Source organism: Cyprinus carpio, chromosome A9 (assembly GCF_018340385.1).
Source record: "Cyprinus carpio isolate SPL01 chromosome A9, ASM1834038v1, whole genome shotgun sequence".
Lineage (NCBI taxonomy): Eukaryota > Metazoa > Chordata > Actinopteri > Cypriniformes > Cyprinidae > Cyprinus > Cyprinus carpio.
The window spans coordinates 31,921,933-31,939,902 of record NC_056580.1 but is presented as its reverse complement, the minus strand read 5'-3'; the positions used below and the strand labels follow the sequence as shown (position 1 = coordinate 31,939,902).

The 17,970-nt window shown below is 39.9% G+C and overlaps 1 protein-coding gene across 1 annotated transcript; it reads left to right on the top strand.

Annotated features, from left to right (window-relative positions):
- Nucleotides 1-938: 938 nt before the first annotated feature.
- LOC109096012 (Krueppel-like factor 7) lies at nucleotides 939-17,145 on the top strand. The gene is made up of 3 exons (XM_019109690.2): nucleotides 939-1,548; nucleotides 6,929-7,051; nucleotides 12,288-17,145. The coding sequence occupies exons 1-3, from the start codon at nucleotides 1,035-1,037 to the stop codon at nucleotides 12,323-12,325; spliced, it is 675 nt and encodes a 224-aa protein (XP_018965235.2). The 5' UTR covers nucleotides 939-1,034; the 3' UTR covers nucleotides 12,326-17,145.
- Nucleotides 17,146-17,970: the final 825 nt, after the last annotated feature.

Below are 17,970 nucleotides of genomic sequence, written 5' to 3'. Positions count from 1 at the left end.
ACATTTCGTTAATTTTGTAAGTGTACATGAAAAATGCATTCTTGAATGCAATTTTTTTGTCAGACCCCCTATAGGCCCCCAGACCCCAGTTTAAAAACCCCATGCGTATGCATATTTCAGTTCAGTAAAATTCAGTACAAAGTGCAGCTTATCAGCAGACAACAGATGCTAGGCAAAATCTTCTTTTTGGATGATTTATTTAGGTCTGATGTAAAGAAGATGACAGAATAAGTTAAGATAGGGCATGTACAGCGACTGTACTGTAATTTACAGCTGACATAAAGTAAAGAGTTGGAAGGTTTACTCTACTGCTTTTTGACTGTCAAAGTTCTTTTACTGCAACAGTGAACAGAACTCTCTAATATCCAAACTGGCCACTGTGACTGGGGAACAATAATGTTAAACCACAGAAAAAAAATACTGCTGAGTGAGCAGTCAGTGAGCCATGATAGCGCTGTCTTTCTCTTCTGTTCTCCCTCTGTCTGCCAAAGTATTCATTAGAGGAAAAACCCGAGTGAGGGGAAAGGTATCTTAAGTAATAAAACGATAATTTCTTGCTCAATAAGAACCGTACGACATGCACTATGCTACAAGGATAAATACAGCTCCCTCAACCACAGCAAAGTGAAATAATTCCACGGATGTTCAGTTTCTCTTCCAGAAAATCTTGCCCCCCAGCTGCACTCCAAAATTTTTCTTTCCAAAACTCTCTATGTAGCAGATTTAGTCATTTACACCTTCCATAGTGTGACCAACTGAACCAATCCCAACTAGAAATGTGTTGACGTGCCACGTGTTTCATTGTAGCACGTTCAGCTGTAACCAGCAGTGGGTGTTTTTTTTTAGACGGTTAGCATTCCCTCTATAAACTTCACTGGACTTAAAGAGTATTCTGAGGCTTACTGTCTCATGTTTATGCATTTCTGTTTCTCCTGCAGACATGTCTGGAACTGGAGAGGTACCTACAGACGGAGCCCAAAAGGCTTTCGGAGCTCTTCGATGAGGAGCTTGACTGCCTCCTTACGCCAGCCTTCATGAAAGGAGACAGCGACGAAGACCTGATGGATCCCCTGCTGCCTAGTTTATCCGATGAGCCCAGCCTGCCACCTCTGCTTGTATCCCTACCCAAAAACCTTCATGCCCCAGACAACACCAAGAATACCGAGGCAGGGCTGAAAGAAGCCAGCGGAGGGGTTAATCCTGCCCAGCTAAACGCAGTCACGTCCCTCACACCGCCTTCCTCTCCGGAATTGGGACGCCATCTTGTCAAGCCTACGCAGACTCTAACCGCCACAGCCGATGGCACGCTCACACTGAAATTGGTGGCCAAGAAAGTCGGTCTTGGGACGGCAAAGCTGGTGGCGACACATTCGCTACCTTCACCACCAAACCGCGGCACACAGAGCGACGGAGAGGGAGGACTGGGAACAGTAGGCGGAGGGGACATTCCAGAGAACAAAAAGAGGGTCCATCGTTGCCAGTTTAATGGCTGTAGGAAGGTTTACACAAAAAGCTCCCACCTAAAGGCACACCAGAGGACACATACAGGTGATTACCTGCACCAGTGACATCATATGTTTTTTAGCATTTAGCATCATATGTAGCATTTTTTTACTTTCCTGGAGACAGGTTTCTAGTATACCAAGTCTAACTCTGCATGTAATGAGATGACATTTCAGAGTTTGGAAAATCTTCTTTGCCAAGCCTCTGATACTACAGAAGGGTCACTAGAGATCTTGTGACGCTAACTCGATTTTGCAGCACAACCCTACAGCAAGGTAGCTGATTTTCTCTCTCCTGCACCTTAATCTCAGACTATGAACCCAGACACACCATTCAAAAACCTGCCAGTGCAGTCAGTAATTGCAAGATGATTGATAGACCGACTGAGCTAAATCTCGTTTCCCAGCTAATTCGGGCTTGTACGCTCTGGTACCATCGTTTCTGCCCTCTCGCTGAACCTGAGAGCATGTTGCACTCTGCCGTGGCCTCGAAACCTACTGTGACAGTGGCCTCAATGCAGTGTATCTAGCCCCTGTGGCCAGCTGTTTACTCTGCAGTTTCCTGTGAGCACTGGTGATGCTAATCACTTTTGGGCTGATTGTAGCATATAGACAGCTCTTTTGCTTTTGGAAGATGGGGGGAAATAAGTAGTAGCAGAAAAAAGGGGAAAATAAAACCCTGAAGAGACATTTTGGCTTGCTGGCTCATCACATTATATGTTTATTACCAGACAGATTTATTATTTTCATTGGTTTAATCCTGTTTTTGTTTTTTTGTGGGTTTTTATTTCCATAGATTACTAAAACAGGAAGATTAAAATTACAACAGGATTTAAGGGACGCATACATGCTACAGAACCCTACACTAATATTTTTGTTTAGGAGCACTCGAGACCCTGAAAAGTGAATAAGAATGTTTCTATATTCTGTAGAAATAAGACATACATAATACAACTTTTTTCCAAACTATTTTCCAAACTGTCTTAAACTATTTTAAGATAACTTGTGAGGTGGTAATAAACAAACTGACTGATATCTTTAACATATGAACAATTAACAAATCAGTAGTAGTTCATGAATGGTCAGCACACATTAACCACCACTTATTTCATTGGCGATATCTATACACTGCAATTAACAAATCCTACTAAGGTGAAAGCTTTGCTCATGAATATCAATTACATTATGCAATGTCAGCTTACCTTATTGGCTGAAAGACAGATGTTGTTAAGCATCCATTAATCAGCTGGTGAAATAACAAATCCAACAAAGCTCATGACTGGATTTGACTGGACGCTCCCAAATGGTTACCGAAGAACATATGCATGTCCAATTGATTAAATAAACTTAAAATTTATTGTGTTCAAAAACATCTAGATCTGAGAAATGGATGGAGCAGAATGATGAAATCTTGACATGAAATAAATTTTAACTTAAATCTTAAATTAAAAAAATCTACAGCACTCATGCCAAAGAATGCTAAAAACAACAACAACAACAACCACCAAGCTTTATCTGTTGACTTGGATAGAAATCAAAGCAAATTAAAGCACGTAACATTAAATGCATCAAGGAATTTTTATTCTGATTGTTTTAATATACAGATACATTTGATCGTGGTCCTGCTTTGCCTTGTCAACAATGTTTGCTGAAGTTAACAGCAAATCCCTGAATGGGATTTGGAGGGTAAAAGTGGGTTAGAATTAGAGAGCTCATTTTTACAATGCAACATGAGCCACTGGAGAAGACAAAATAAATGGATGATAATTGGGCACTAGGCCCTACCTCTGAAATCTAAACTTCGGAGACAATAATAGCTTACCACCACTCTGTCCTGAGGAAATGTAATTAACCGCACCATACACATCTAGTGCGACATCGGTGCTAGGGAAGGAGCTTGCTTTTTTGGAGGGGGCTCGTTGCTAGGAGACTATATCAAAAGACTGTAATAGGTTGATTATTTGCAGCTGTAGATACCAATTGAAGCTCCAATATGCCAAATCAATCCCACCTTTCCCCTACCCTCTTTGAGTACAGTTGGGGTTGCCAGGCAACTACATCATGCATATCAAAAGCAAGCAATAATTGGTTGGTATTGCAGAGTGTCCATAGGTTGCATACCGACTGGATGGCTCTTGCTCTCTCTATTCTCTCCTTTTAACACCCTCTCTTCCTCTCTTGGCTGGTTGCTAGGCGACTCCATCATGCATCCTTGACTCTCCAAGTTATAATTGGCCTGTGTTATGGTTGCCATGGTTGCAGGTCCAAGCCTGCCTTGCTGCTGTCAGACAGGAAGAGGGGGAGGAAGGGGGCTATGGCATAAGGAGGGAGCGAGCGAGCATGAGGGGGTCTTAGGCCAATTATTGTGAATGTAGTGCGAAACGTTTGCCGTCTCACACCTGCGGCCCCGCCACTCTCCAAATGACACAGAGATGCTCTTCCTGCACACTTGTAGCAGTCACAAACACGAGAGCAGACGTGGCAATATTTTCTCCAACTGATTTTATAAATTGAAAGAGCCCAAGGACAGGCAAACATAATAAAATAAACCTCAAGGCACTTTGACCTGCTGCTTGTCTGTGCGCATCTTGCCTGGTAGAGAAAGATTAGATGTCAAAGAAGACTTGCTACTTATTTGCAGGTGAACTAGTCGAAAAAAGGCCAAGCACGTTGTATGATATTTAAAATTCTGCTTCTATTTGTCATCGTAAGTCAAGAAATATGTCTATGGGAGATGGAAAGAGGAACTGGTCAGACGTCTTGGAGACGTTTTCCTCATCATCGCTGACATGTCATTCTTTACTTTGTCTTGCATCATAAGAGAATTCCAGGACCAACCAAGCGATGTAGTGGTAAACCCGCCGTTATGTCATCCTTTACCTCATCTTGCATCATAAAGCTAAAAACCAAGACGGGATAAATAGATGAACAGACTTTGATTTCATTACAGCAATATGTATGCTCATATCAACTGCATATATTTTTGGGATATGAAATATTGCAAAAGCGAATACCTTCCATTTTCTCCACATCTTATTGGATCATATTTTCCTTACAAAAAAAAAGGGAAAATGAAAAAGGAAAGTAACAGCATTTCCATTCCTCTCTATGATTTTCTTTGCTAGTATCCAGAGTCAGTCATGGAGATGCAGGCACATACTTGCCGAAAGACTAGCATAGAACAGAATGAATTTCTATGCTGGTCAAGACTAGTTTAGACTGGTTCGTATGGTCTTTCGAGTAAATTGGTTAAGTAAGGTTTTTTAAGACCTATTGATTAATTATCAATAATCAAGAACCAAAAATCTAGCCGTCTGTTCATCTATCCATCTGTGTGTCCATCTATCCGTATAGCTATTTATCTGTCTGGACTGCCTATCCAAGGCCACCATAGCAATCAACTACAAACACCATAGAAATGCAATAGAAACCGCATCTAATATCATGTATTTTTATTTAAAGGGGTCATATGACATTGCTAAAAAAAGTAACATTATTTTGTGTAATGCAATGTGTTTATGCGGTTGAAGATTCAAAAAACACATTATTTTCCACATAGTATACATTATTGTTTCTCTTCTATGCCCCACCTTTCTGAAACACATACATTTTTACAAAGCTCATCGTTCTGAAAAGCGAGGTGTACGCTGATTGGCCAGCGATCTGGTGCTTTGTGATTGGCCGAATTCCTCAAGCATGTGATGGAAATGTCAAAAAACCCCCTGTGATGCCGTGTCGCAGCGCGACGAGACAGAACCAATAAAACCAATTATAAACGAGGCATTTGTTGCATCCAGTGGGGACATAATTACTTATTAAAATTACTTATACTGTCTTTTTATGCATTGTGTTGCGTATTGCACTGCGTAAAAATAAAACCATGTCTGCATTTGTGATTGGAGAAACGACAAACCACAAACACTACACTGATCAAAACTCGCTTTTGGATCGTCAGTGGCAAATTTTTAAACGCAATGTAAACGTACTTACAGACTGTGAGCCAGAAGCGCCAGACTGTCCTTGCAAAGTTGGAATTGCCCCACTTTATAGAAACAGACACTGGCATTGTAGGTTACTGGTTCAGGAAACAGTCCTCGTCCTATTAAAATTAGCTGAACACATCTGAATAATTGGGGATCCGGAACAGTAAATTCAACTTAACCACTGATTTCTTGTCGTGCCCTCTTTTGCAAGTCCAAACAAAGTAGTTTTTCTTTCACAGTGAAACACACAGCGTCTCCTCAACATGTCGGCGGCAAGAATAAAAGTTACACCTTCTTTATTTGCATGAACATTTGGGTGGCGTTATGCAAATCTTCCCACATTGAGACGTAGACATGTGGGGGCGTGTTAGAGCAAGCCATTTTAGGTAGGTGTGGTTGACTCTTAACTTTTATAAAGAATATCTCTTTGGATTTGAGACTTTAGTCTTTGCAACTTTACAGATCTTCTTTATGCACCAAGAGCTTGTAACACTCCTAAGAGAAAGGAAAAATTGAAATCGCATCATATGACCCCTTTAAGAAATAAATTACCAACTTGATGGTGATCCTAGTTTAGAAGCATGGTCAGCATCAATTTAGTGAAAAACTGTATCCAATTTGGCAACTTCAACATTAATGAAGCTTTACTGTAGTAAGGAAGATTGGTGCAAACATTGTTTGCTGGAGAAGCTGGCAGCTCTTGCGCTGTGAATGTGGCATTGTTTCCCCATTAAGCGTCATTAAGACCCCAATTATCATTACCACCTCCAGATCTGAATCAGTGCCATCGACACCCTCCCCATTCCCCACCCAAGCCCCGGGCTGAAGCCCATTCTGTTCCCCAGGAACACTGCAACTGTGCCGGGACCCTCTCTTCGGGGGTTGAAACCCCACTTTCCTCCCTCACTCAAGGCCATATTTTAAATCTAAGGCATAAAAGTACAGCATGTGGAACAATTGGTATCTCCTTTCCCATCTGTTTAACTTCATTTGAATTTCAGAGCTCACTGGGAGGGTGGAGAACATTTAACACAAATGACTTCATTTTGGATACTTGACTTTGGGTTATGAATTCGTTCTGTTATGGTGACTGAGCACATTTAGGCAGCCCCTCTTCAATTTAAGAAAAAATGGAAAATGACCCTTGATCGAATCAATTTTGGTGTCTGAAAAAGATCACCGCCATATATTGCCTGAGAAGGCAGCATTTTTCACATTTCGATGACTGAGAATGCAGGAGGTTTGGACTACAGAGATGCGATTGGTCAACTGGGAGATAAAATGAGTGATCTGATTGGCTGGCTTGGATGTGTGATTGAAAGAAACAGTAATGAATGATGTATATAATGGAACTGCTGACGGTGCTCAGAGGTGCACCATCTGTGTACAGGTGTGTGTGAATGGTGAAGCAGGGATTAAATGATGTGTGTTTTGTGCATGCAGGTGAGAAGCCTTACAAATGCTCCTGGGAAGGCTGTGAATGGCGTTTCGCACGAAGCGACGAACTGACAAGGCACTACCGCAAGCACACTGGTGCCAAACCTTCAAGTGCAACCATTGCGACAGGTAAGAGAGACACTGCAAAAGTTGCAAAGCTAGCTCACAATAAATGTATGCACATATTTAACCCCTTTTAGTTCTTTAACACCCCCCCCCCACACACACACACACAGTCAAGCATACTTGTCCACAGTCCTCAAGCGCTCATAATCAAATTCCTCAATTTATGAGACCACAAGACTAAACTCTCTCCCCCTAAAAAAATACCCATCTCCCCCTCCTTTTGCTCTTTTTTTTCTCAAATTCTCTCTGATAGCATGCACATAGCAGTACTGGATTGGACTCATTGGAAGTTAGTGCAGGCCCAGTTCCCTGCTGAATAACTCATTCACAGTCTGGTCGTGTGATACCCATTACCAAAAAGTACTGCGAATATCTCATTCTCACATTCTGTTCCACTTTACTCCATCCTCCCATCAGTACAGTGTATGCCCACACTGTGGCTTGAGTGCAGGGAAAAAGAAAAGTTAAAGGCATGGGTGTGCATTGCAAGGTAAGAGAGTTATACAACAGTAATATAAAAGAGCTGAGGAGGCACAGGATAAAATGGATGCATGTAGGGCTCTAAAGGAAAGACAAAGCAAATATATATATATATTATTTTTTTTTTTTTTTTTTTTTTTTGACTGAATACCGAAACATCAGCACACAGTAAGCATTTTTGTAGGACGTTAAGTAGAATAACTAACCACAATTTTGATTTAAATTCTGGTCAATACAACAAGCCAACAATTATTTTGATGTTATTATGGATAAATGATAAACGAAATGTATTTTGTCTGAAGAAATAAAAAACATGAAACCATAAGTCTTTCGAAATACTTTACGTATGTACTTTTAACTTTCACCATCAAAGTACTTACTTTGAGTGCATAGAAGTATGCAAATTGGGATGCACACTTCTCATTATTTGAACAATGTTTCTACACCTTTTGACCTCTGAATGTTCAAGATTGTGTGATGAATTTTACATTAATTGTTCAGAATTACTAGGTAAAGATTTAATTACAACAACAACAAAAAAAAACCCTGTTCTGAAATCGTAATATTTGCACTCCCAAAGAGCAAATGTCTTGCTAACAAACTATTTCATAGCTGAACATACAATAAATGCAGTTACATTAAACATAATACATAGAGGAAGGCATGGAAATGTCAAGAAAAATATTACTAAAAACAAAAAATAAAAAAAGAACACACCTAAAAAGTCAGGAAATCACAAGTTTTAATTTCCCTTATATTTCATATTTCTAGGTTGTCCATGACTGTGGGATCCCTGTTTAAATCTTAAGGGCTATAATTCAAGGCACACACACAATGCAGAAGCAGTGTGGTGAACATGTGCTTGTGTGTATGTATTGGTGATAAAGAGGTGAAGAGACACATGAACAGGAAAGAAAAAGAGAGATTTGCATTAGAATGGGGAGAAAGAGTGATAGCCTGTCAGGTGACAGTATTAGGAAGATGTCACTCGGGCCTGGCATGTGGGTAGCAATTACACAGTGGAGGCCGCATGCCCACTGAGCCAGCTCCAGGTGGAAGCACAATTAGACACGGCTCCCTGTCTCGCCGTCAGCATCAAACCAACCTCGCTGCAGCCTTTAGAAAGTTGTCCATTGAACATTTCTCTGCTGCTCCATCACAATGAAGCTTCACCGATCCCAGCGGACGAGTTGCGGCTGGGAAGGCCTCTGTTCTGCAGACTGCTGCTGACTCCTGAACAGCGCCGTTTTCCCTCAGGCGCAGCAGAGCACGTGAACTCTCTGGGGGAAGGCATTGGGAAATCTGTGTCCCTACACTCATTACTCAGTGTTTGGCATCTATTACTTGACAAAAGGAGGAGGAGCCGGCTTGGATAAGCAAATCTACATTGGCAATTCTTTCTCCCTAATGTCAGGTATAAACAAGGGCATCTTCTGAATTTGGAGTCTAGCTTAAGCAATTTAGCTCCACTGCAGAATCCCACACATAGACCCCCATCATTACCAGGGAAGCATTTATAAATTAAGCCCTCCTGTAACTCGCTTTTAATACTAAATCTTGAAGAATCTCTGAGGGGCACATCCATTTTTAGTTGTGCATTGCATTATGGGCGTATATAGAGTGGAAAAAGTATTACAAGTGTGAATAGCAGTGCTGCTGGAATGTGAAAGTGACCTTGTGCAGCATTATTTCTCTTCACTGGGACAACAATCAAGAGTAATGTGTCGGAATGACAGGATGAGGCAGTACTGTGCAGTCCAATGGCAGGAAGGATGCCCAGTTGAATCTGGATGAAATAAGCCAGGGGCTAAAGGTGATTCAGAGTGCACTCTGTTGAAAGGATGTGCAAAATTGCCTATTATGATCCTCTTCTTTGGCACTGCCTCCAGTCAGTTCTGGGTGAGTCCTGTAACAGAGTTGAACTTCCTGATCAGGTTGCCACCTGAACTACCAAAACATGTAAAATAGATGATGGTATCATTACAATTGAGCTGAAAAGATACAGATTTTATTTAATTGGATTCAAATGTCAATTAAACTTATTAACTTATTAAACAAAAGCAGTTGTAGACGTGGTAACACTTTTATAGAATAGAATAGAATAGAATAGAATAGAATAGAATAGAATAGAATAGATCAGCACACAATGCAGCATTTCTTCTACAATATATGGTATAGTGCCAGACATTTGCAACCATCTTAAGTTACATTGATGGTCCCTCTGGGGCAACCTGAGGTTAAAAGTCTTGCTCAAGGCCATAACAGTGATAGTTCAAGGATTAGCCCCTGCAGGGCTGAACCCACAACCTTTTAGTTCAACTTAAATTATCTATGCTCTTAAAAGTGCCATTTCACCCAAAACAACTAAGTTAAAAGTAAAGACATCCAGGGAAAAGCATGAATTATGTTGTTTCTCTCTTCTAGGTGTAATGACTGACTGCACACGTGTTTGTGTTACCATCACAATGAGTTATGAGGAGCAACAATCATGGGCAGTCGAACAGTAAATACAGTCAGCCAACACATACACAGTCATACTGTCTCACAGTCACACACACCAGTGTACTGGGCATCATTAATCCTGCCTAATCAAGCACAGCCCCCTGTCGGGTGTTGAGAGGGGTTGAGTGAGAGGTGGGGGAGGGGTTATGAGATCTAAGGGTGTGCCAGCTGGTGTAGCAGCCACTTACAGTGAGTCACAGGACCATCTGTCCAGTCGCTCTGCCCTGTCTCCACACACACACACACACACACCCCTTAAAGCCTAGTCACACCAAGATCGATGCAAATCACAAACAAAAATTTAACTGATTGTAATATACAATGTCATTAGGCTCTGCCCAAAATTCACCTACCTGAATAAAAGGAAAATGTACAACTGCCATGCTGACAGATGCTGACTGGTCAATACTGCAGTCCAGCCATTCTAAAATTAAACGATATAAGAAATAAAGAAAAATTGTCATAGCTGCTACTGCGGTGCAGGTAATGGTTGGGGATATGGGCTTAATTGTTGTGAAAATAATGTCAACAGAATGCAAGAGCAACCACTCACCTTTTCAGTGGCGTTGATTCAGGAAATATTTCTCTCCATTCATTCTACACATTAGGATTTTTTTTTTTTTTTTTTTTTTACTCACTAATAGATATAATGGGTTTTTTGTTGTTGTTGTTGTTTTGAGGGAAGAACTGTGAATGCCAAAATAATGGCACTATATAAAAATACTTATTTGTAAACATTTGTGATTTGCAAAAAAAAAAAAAAAAAAAAAAAAAAAAAAAATCACAAAATATTCATAAATTAAATTAACATCATTGCCAATCACAATGCTTAATTGGAGTCTTTTCGGGATTAATGAGTAGTGAAATGCACTTCTTCACTGGGACAATGTTAATTAAATATTTATTTATTTAAAAAAAAAAAATAATTACCTCAGAGCTTATGGTAGGTCTGTCTCCAAAGTTTTCTATGGAATTGTTAAAAAATAATTCCTCTATGGAGAAAATTAATGGGATTGTTACTTCTAAAACCTGGCTTTTGCACTCCATAGATCTTAAGCCCTTATTGGCCATACAATGAGGGCTTAAGTTTAGCACATCTGTTTAGCTATGCATTTATTGAATGAGCACTGTGCTACGTCTGAACTGATTGCACTGTATTTTATATATAATCATTTTCTATTTTTAACGCTTTTAAATTCATTTTAAATCAATTTTTCAATCATTTTAAGTTCCTTGTTTTATTGTTGTGATTATTTTTTTATGATTATTTTACTTCCTTTTATGTAAAGCACTTTGAATTACCATGTGTATGAAATGTGCTATATAAATAAACTTGCCTTGCCTTACAAGTATGACTAATCATTGCAAATAAGATCGAGGGATTTTCCTTGAAAGGCAAAATACTGAGAAAATGATGCAAATTTGTTCAACGTTCATAACAGAATTCTGCAAAGCAATTGAAAAAAAGAAAGAAAAAAAACAGAAACCATCTGACTGACATATAATACAGAAAATCATTAAGATGAATCATTTGAAAACCAGCTGTGTCTACCTGTAGATGAACATCCTCCTTCCACCCCAATTTCCATCTTGGCTGCTTCCAATCCAAAAAGCAACAGAGGAGTTAATACAGTGGCTCTTGACTAATTAATAATGGATAAATCCAGAGGCAAATTAAAAATTCTTTCCAATTCTCTACACTCTTTAACAGTTTTTATTCATTAGTTAAAATTCACTTTCAAAACTTTAGCTGTAATATTGTAATCTTCATATTGCTACTACTGGCAGCGGCTACATGTGAGCTTAATTAATGAAGACACAAAAAAGCCCATGGCTCATGACGAGAAACCAACCGCTATGACTCAAGTGCTACATAACTAATGTGGCCGCACAATTTAAACAATACCATTTCACCTCCAGCCTTGAAATAATTTCCTAATTCAAACAGGCTCGGTGTGATTTGTGGTCGCACTCCCACAAAATTATTTCTTTCGCAAGGCTCGGCACAGACTTCCCTGCTAACTGCTTTGGCAAGATATTCGTTCGAAACGATCTGTCACCAGTTTTAGAGCAAAAAGCTGGCTCTGCTTAAAAATTCTTTTTTTTTCCCAAACGCCAAATGTTGTTTTCTCTGTTCCATCTGCAAAGCCACCACACGTCTTCCAAGAAACTCAGATTGTGTTCCTCTTTAGTGCGATGATAACTGTTGTTTCCTTAAATGAATCCAAGCTAACTCTCTCTCCTTCTCTCCATACAGATGTTTTTCCAGGTCTGATCATTTGGCTTTGCACATGAAGCGACATATCTAAAGCCGAGGGAGATGGGAGAGTGAGAGTGAGAGAAAACGAGTGAGAACGAAGAGGAGAACAGGTGTACACCGCCCAGACGGGATCATTTACAACAGACTTTGAGTGCACATGAGGGGTCTGGCTGCAAACGTCACCAGGAAGAATATGCGAGGCAACGTGGGCAAACGTTGTTGGATTCTAAATGTCTAAAAGCCTTTTCATCAGCGATTAGCCATGCCTTACAGAGTGCAAGCTTGGAGGTCAGACACTGCCAAACACCACCTTTTTTTTTTTTTTCTCCATAATTCTCTTTGTGTACAGTAAATCAATCAATAGCATGGAATGGAAATTATACGCTACATGTATAAAACCGAAACGCACATGTCATTCATCACTTAACATAACAGTTCTACTAGAGAATCATTTTCATTGTACATTCTGGAACTTCCTTTTTCTTTTTCCAAGGACACCTCACAATAACCAACCTGCAGCTATGTCGTATACAGCAAACAACCAAACACGGAAAACAACATTGCCAATACGTTCTGAGGAGTGACCAATGGAACAAGCGGCCAAACGCTATGCCCGGCCCCCAAAGTAGGATCTGTGTGGGGAAAAAAATATATATATACGAAAAACAAACAAATACGGCAATGCTCAGGATGTTTGTTGACTTCTCGTACTCTTCGCTCAGGAGCGAACTCTTCTCTGCTCTTCACGCCTCACGGGCGACCTAAATGATGCGCAGCGACACTTTCTTGCCTTTGTTTTTTTTTTAAAAGACAGTGTTAAAAAATATGGTTTGTTTTCCTTCTGAGATGAAATGTCTTAAACTCCTGAAAAGTAAAAACTTGCTTTGTGAACACAAGCATAAATGTGCACATACGGGAAGCGGGAGGGAATTGTGAGCCCTTCTCAGTATGCACAAGGTTCAGTGACTGCTATCTGGCACGGAAATGAAACGTTTGAAACATAAGACGAGAACAGAACCCCATTTTTGTTTTTTCTATAAAAAATAAGATTGGGATTGCTGGCTTGGTATGAAAGGACATAAGTCTTTTGTTTTTCATTTTGCTTTGCTCTGATTTGATCCAGGAAAAGCGAACCAGAGCATGTCGTCATGGACCTTGTGTGTCGCTCTCGACACTGGAAAATGTTGCTTTGCTTTGTGTTGATACTGGCACCTGTGTAAGAACGTAGTACTCCGGTGCGCCAATGGAGGAGACGTTATGGGGGAGGGACAGCTGGCAGGACGTTTGACTCTTAGATTGGAGCACCTGCTGGGATCAGGATCCAAAAGAACTTGGTGCCATCAGCCAAGACAAACTTTGCCTGTTTCGTATCCATTGTCTGCACTGATTTTTTTCAATGTTCTCTGTGCTTTTTTTCATACAGTCAAAAAAACAGCTCAAAAACAAAACAAAAAAAAAAGCATAAAAACAAAAAACTACTTGGAGGGAAAAAAGCAGAAAACAAAAAATGCATAAAAAATAAATAAAAAAAACTTCACACACACCGCAATACAGACAGAATGGTTTCTTTGCTCTTGGCTTTTTCCTGAGAAACACTAAAGAAGAAAAAAAAAAGTAGAACAATAATTACCAAGTTAATGAACAGCATTAAAACAAAACACTGCATGGCAGCCTCTTTTAGACAGATACACGCACTCGCACACACACATGCACAGCTTGCCTCTCAGCATTATTTGTTTTGCACCGAAATCTTCACAGCAGGGTTTTAGCAATTGTTGTTTTGTAGGATTGCGTTCCATCCAGACGTCAGACGTTAAATCGAGAGCTTGTTGATACACTCGAGTAAATTATGCTAAACCAGGCCTAGGTCTAGCTCTGTGTTAACAATCAGCTTCTAAATCGTGGGGACGAAATATATATCATCGTTCCCAAGGATGTAAAGCCTGCCGTGGCTTCACAATCAGGGCATTTCCCTGCTGACCCTCCTCTTCTGCATTGATTTAATGGCTGCAAGGGTGGAAGGGAGATTGAAAGCCATTACAATTCAGCGGTAACATGTTCGGAGTCATCGCAGACTCTACTAAACGATCCCAGAGTATCCCTCTGGGGACCGCCAGAGCTTAACGATCGATTCCGAAACTCTCAGTGCAGAGTGAAGGGTTGGTGCCTTTCTCTTGGTTTGAGGCCTGCTGAAGACAGCTCTTCTATCACACATACACACACTCACACATACACAGACTCACACACGCCATCACCTCTGTTTGACCACAACTACACGTTAGACTTCAGTTGCCATTTTCAGTTGCTCTTTTTATTTCCATGTCATTTTCTCAGTTGAAATGCAAAGTCATGCCAAAATTCTGATGAAACAGGAGGTGAATTTATTCATCTCCACTAATGTACAATCAGTTGTGGTTCGTGGCACTTTTTTCCGCAAGAAGCGGCCTGTGTATGTGACGACTGTATGTATGAGTTTCTGTAAAGCAAGCAGGATGTGATGCTACAGTGTCATAACAGCATTCTCTAATATCCCACAATTCCACAAATTGGGCAATTATTGACAGTGTACAGCATTCTACATGTGTCACATCAACTTTAAAGCTTTGAAAGGGTTTTACTCGCAGATAGCAGTGATGAAAAGCTACATTTTTTCACACTGTTCTGCTCTCAAGCTTTTCTTCCTGACAAAATGACGATTCCATTTACTCCTTCAGTCACCATATGGGATATAACAGCAGGAATGCAGGGACCTAAAAAAAAATGCTTCATATCATTTTCTTTAACACAGATGAACAATGACGCAAATCTTCAAATCAACTCTGAAGATATACATATAAATACTGTCTTTTTAAATACAGTGCAAAGCAACGTTAAATGCAAAATTACAAACAAATCTCCCTTTTGCCAACACGCTCCAGACGTTACCAATGAAAATAGGCCAATCAGATTCATTAGCAGGCAACATCCCATATATATCCCCTCACATATCAAGTGCCATTTGAAACCCCCAATCTCTCACTCTTAGAATTACAGCAGCGGTCTACGCAATCGCACAGGCATCCAATGCATACTTTGCCCAAAGATTTACACATTTGCAAATAAACTGCTGGATGTTGAAAGAGAGAAAGAAGAATTTTTTTTTCATTTTATTCTCACAGTATCTCTTCTGCCGTACACCAGCTTCCTATGATTCGTTCTTGAACGTCTAGGTGACCATTGACTTGGTCTCGAGTATGTGAGCTTTGTAAAATACGGTTTGAATGCAAAGTTGAGGATGAGTATAAAGTGAAGTTCAAAAAGCGAATTAGTCGCATCGGTTCTAGCGCTTCTATAGTCAGTGCAGGTCACGCGTGTCTTTAGAATTCAACATCCAGGCGATCGGTTTTAAAGCGATCGTTCACTTACAGTAATTCCTAACACGATTCTGATTTAGCTGTACAGAAGACAACTTTTTGTACCGCGTATTATCCGTACCACTTCAAAACGGAGATAATTCTGTGGTGGAGCGTTTTACATGACAGTAAGAATGATTGAAAACATTCTAAGGGAACAATTTTAAGTGAACTAGATCTGGGCACTCTTTCAGCGAAGCTCCCTTCCCAAGCTGTTTGCTTTTTAGCTTCAAAGAGGCTTTTGGCAGCTTAAATTTTATACAAAAAGATGCTTGAAACATCACAAGGGGATTTTATGACAAAAGGTCAGAGGTGACAACTTTTTCCTTTTTTATTGTCCGTATTGGAACAACATTTCATTGCATAATGAACACTCTTCATTGTTACTGCTAGTTTAGTCTGTTTAAATGACACTGTTGTCGATTGTCTACATAACATTTAGTGGCATTTCAAGATGCACTTATCACAAGAATATGGGAGCAATTCATTTTTCAGCTTAATAGATAAGGCTTGTAGGTTCATGGCACAACATAAATTGTCTTTTTTGGTCAACAGTGCATCAAAATAAAGTCTGCTGTTCTGCATATACACTCAAATACTCATCCATATGGTTCCCAGTCATTTGTTTTGAGATATACTGCATCTTGAAGTGTGTCTGTATCCGTGTTTGTCCAAACTTGATATGTCAGTACGTAAGGTTTTCACCAGGTCTTTCCCTTTGGCTTTTTGCGTTCCTCACCTCCCACCCCCATTTTTCCCACCCTGCACCTGCAGAACCACAGTCACTTCCTGAAAATGCTACCACTTCAGCTTCATCCTGCAGTTATGCATTACCAGCTGTCAGCGATCTCTTACCTGTGAATGTCCCTCGACATCACTAACCAGGGAGCAACCGGCCAACAACAGACCTCAATGCTTTCACAGGTGCTCTCTCTCATCCAAACATTGATCTCGCAGACAGCCGCCAGTTGGTAGAGCAGGTACAAATCTGAAAAAAAAAGAAAGAAAGCAAAAATAGAACAGTTATGTGCCATCTTGATTTATCTGTATGGAAGTAGAATGACATTTTGCCATATGTAGGCTGAAGCATGTAGTTTCTCGCTAGAGCAGGGACCCTCATATTCATTGTCCTCTCTTTCCCTCGCCACATCACTAACACTCCACCCCCTCACTTCCTGTAACCTTCACACTCTTCCTCTCTTTTTTTTATTCTGTTCTTTCCTTGTGTGTTTTTCTTTATAGGTTCTTTTGCTGTACAAAGTGTTTAAAATATTATTATTTGTATGATATAATGTTAGTATGGTAATGTTCTTTATTAAGGAAGAAGATGAAATTTATTTTTGTTACTGGTCTGTTTCATAATTCTTTTTTAAATTGGTATTGTAAGATATCTATGCAAGAACTGTTCAGTGGAGCATTTTTATTTAAGAATGTAATAAGTGTAATAAATGGTAGAATCTGAATGCCTCGGACTGACATTTTCTGTGATTAGAAAGAAGAAATATTACTTTGACAGCAGGTGAGAGAAAGGTGTCTTATCATAACCTTTTATAATATTTGGTGGAGTGCTTTCAAATAGCCAAGACTCATTACTAGACAGCTTTTGTCGCAGAAATCACCACATTGTGACAATGGCTCAGAGTATGTTGGCTCAAAATGACTTTTTTTGTGTGTGGCCATGGTTCTTTAAAATTGGAAAGCCGAACACAGTCACCAACAAAAGCATTGTGAAGGTGAAAGACTATCGTATCTTGTTTGAAGTTGGATATTATTGTATATTTGACTTGAAACAAGCAGTGATTTCAGCACTGTTCACAGCGATAAAAAATCATGAAAGCAAATAAAAATAAATGAGTAAATAAATTCCATAAACTCCATGTATTACAGTTCATTAGCCTAATTATAGGAGATTTCTGGTTGCTCAGCTGCATTAATAATATAATTATTCATTGTGCGTTCAGTACATTTGACGTTTATGTGAAGTTTAACTCTTGTAGGTATAAGTAAATAACAAGTGCTTATAATTCTGCAATACACTCCTGCAAGTCAAGAAGGCCTGTTGTCCGCACCCTTCAATGAGGGCGGCCCCAATCCTCGAATACTAGCATCAGCCCAGCAGGTGTGTGAATGTTGGCCATTTTACAATGACTCATCCAATCAGATTTTCGAGCCAGAACTAGCCATTTTATAATTTAATTTTTATTACAAATTAATGACCCCCAACCCCCCCCCAAAACGTCTCTCTGTGGGCCATTTTGTGCATCACATCCTTTAATTAGTCGTCACAG

What these genes read in the sequence shown, in the direction of transcription:
- LOC109096012 (XM_019109690.2), top strand. Translation starts at nt 1,035, where the DNA reads ATGAAAGGAGACAGCGACGAAGACCTGATGGATCCCCTGCTGCCTAGT. An exon ending in ACACCAGAGGACACATACAG is followed by an intron (nt 1,549 to 6,928) that starts GTGATTACCTGC and finishes TTGTGCATGCAG; the next exon opens with GTGAGAAGCCTTACAAATGC. An exon ending in AAGTGCAACCATTGCGACAG is followed by an intron (nt 7,052 to 12,287) that starts GTAAGAGAGACA and finishes CTCTCCATACAG; the next exon opens with ATGTTTTTCCAGGTCTGATC.